Source organism: Trichechus manatus, unplaced genomic scaffold, assembly GCF_000243295.1.
Source record: "Trichechus manatus latirostris isolate Lorelei unplaced genomic scaffold, TriManLat1.0 scaffold00068, whole genome shotgun sequence".
Taxonomy (NCBI): domain Eukaryota; kingdom Metazoa; phylum Chordata; class Mammalia; order Sirenia; family Trichechidae; genus Trichechus; species Trichechus manatus.
The window spans coordinates 5,343,803-5,345,179 of record NW_004444004.1 but is presented as its reverse complement, the minus strand read 5'-3'; the positions used below and the strand labels follow the sequence as shown (position 1 = coordinate 5,345,179).

General features: G+C 39.7%; 1 protein-coding gene across 1 annotated transcript; it reads right to left on the bottom strand.

The window, feature by feature from the left end:
• Positions 1-634: 634 nt before the first annotated feature.
• On the bottom strand, positions 635-982 carry SERTM2 (serine rich and transmembrane domain containing 2). The gene has a single exon (XM_023734432.1). It carries the CDS (start codon positions 905-907, stop codon positions 635-637), a length of 273 nt encoding a protein of 90 aa, XP_023590200.1. The 5' UTR covers positions 908-982.
• Positions 983-1,377: the final 395 nt, after the last annotated feature.

Sequence of the window (1,377 nt, the reverse complement as noted above, 5' to 3'; positions counted from 1 at the left end):
GTTTGTTCACTACAAACTTCTTTCTGCAAACTTGCTCTTTAAACGGAAACAGTTTGTTTAAATCTCTTCTTTCATTTGAAACAAACTCGATGGCCCATGATGATCAAATCACTGTTGTTTTGGGAAAAGATTAGTGTTCCCTTCCATTAACCTCATTGATTTAGCTTCATGTCTGTCAGCAGAGGTGATTCTTTAAGTCGAGGTGCTAAAGTAAAACTTGTCCTTTTCTTGGGGTGCCCTTCTTGAACCATCAGCCCATTCAGGGGCAAATCCTGCTTATTTGTTCTTGGAGCTTCCAGGGATCCTGTTTTTTTTTTTTTTTTTTACAATAGCTGCATATGAATTTCTGTGGTCTGAGGTTTGTTCAAGGCCCAGGCTGTGTTTGGTTACTATGGAAACCTGCCCTCCCAACCAGCTGCCATTTCCTATTTTCCTCGCAAAGAATGAGTTTTAAACCTCTTAGATATCCCACAAGCAGAGTCAAGATAAAAAATAACACAAAGAAAACACCCTAGCTTTAATGAACGACTTGTTGATTCCCTACACAGGAAGCTACATGCAACAAAGCAAGCTTTCCTGGACATCAGCATAAAAGGTTCAGTGAGATCCCCTGAAGTTAACCTTCATCTTGGCTTTAAGGGGTGGGAATTCGACTCTGCATCTCTACATCTGTGAACTGAGGAACGCTTTCTGTACTCTCCGAGGTTATGGGTGAGATGACATGCTTGAGCCGAAGAAGCATTGTGAAGAGCAGGATGAGGAGAATGGCCAGGAGGCTCAGGAATAAGCCCACATACATATACAGGTTGGAATACTTATCTGAAGTGGTGTCAACCTCTGTTGCCAGGGTGGGAAAATGGGCTCGCCCAGTGAGATTTCCATGGTACTTAAAATGTACTTCGGTCATCACTCAAGACTTGAGTTGGTACCTGTTTCTATTTGATTTCTATTGCCCTTGAGGCATTCCACGGTCGTTTAGACTGTCTCCAAATATATTGGAAGGTATTCTAACAATTGGATATAAATCAATCACTATCAGAGCTAAGTCAGTAATGCACAAGCAAGAAAATGGTGATGGTCTAATTTGGCAATTATCACACCCTGTCTGTCCTCTAGCACAGCTCTCCCCTTTCAAAATAGGTTTTATCCGAACTTCTTAACCTAATTTTTAAAAAAAATATGAATAACTTTTATTTTTCTCAAGTCCTACTCTTATACTGACTTAAATAAATATGGTGAAACTGCTTTATAATACTGGTATGGAAACAAGAATCTCTTAGGATATTATATCAGACTTTTACTCTGTTTTGGTAGAGGGAGAAAGGGCTCTGTTTTACCTGCAGCTCATCTAAATGTCTGAACTAATTACATGGATTT

Bases quoted from the DNA above. Each gene is read 5' to 3' on its own strand.
- SERTM2 (XM_023734432.1), bottom strand. From the start codon at position 907: ATGACCGAAGTACATTTTAAGTACCATGGAAATCTCACTGGGCGAGCC.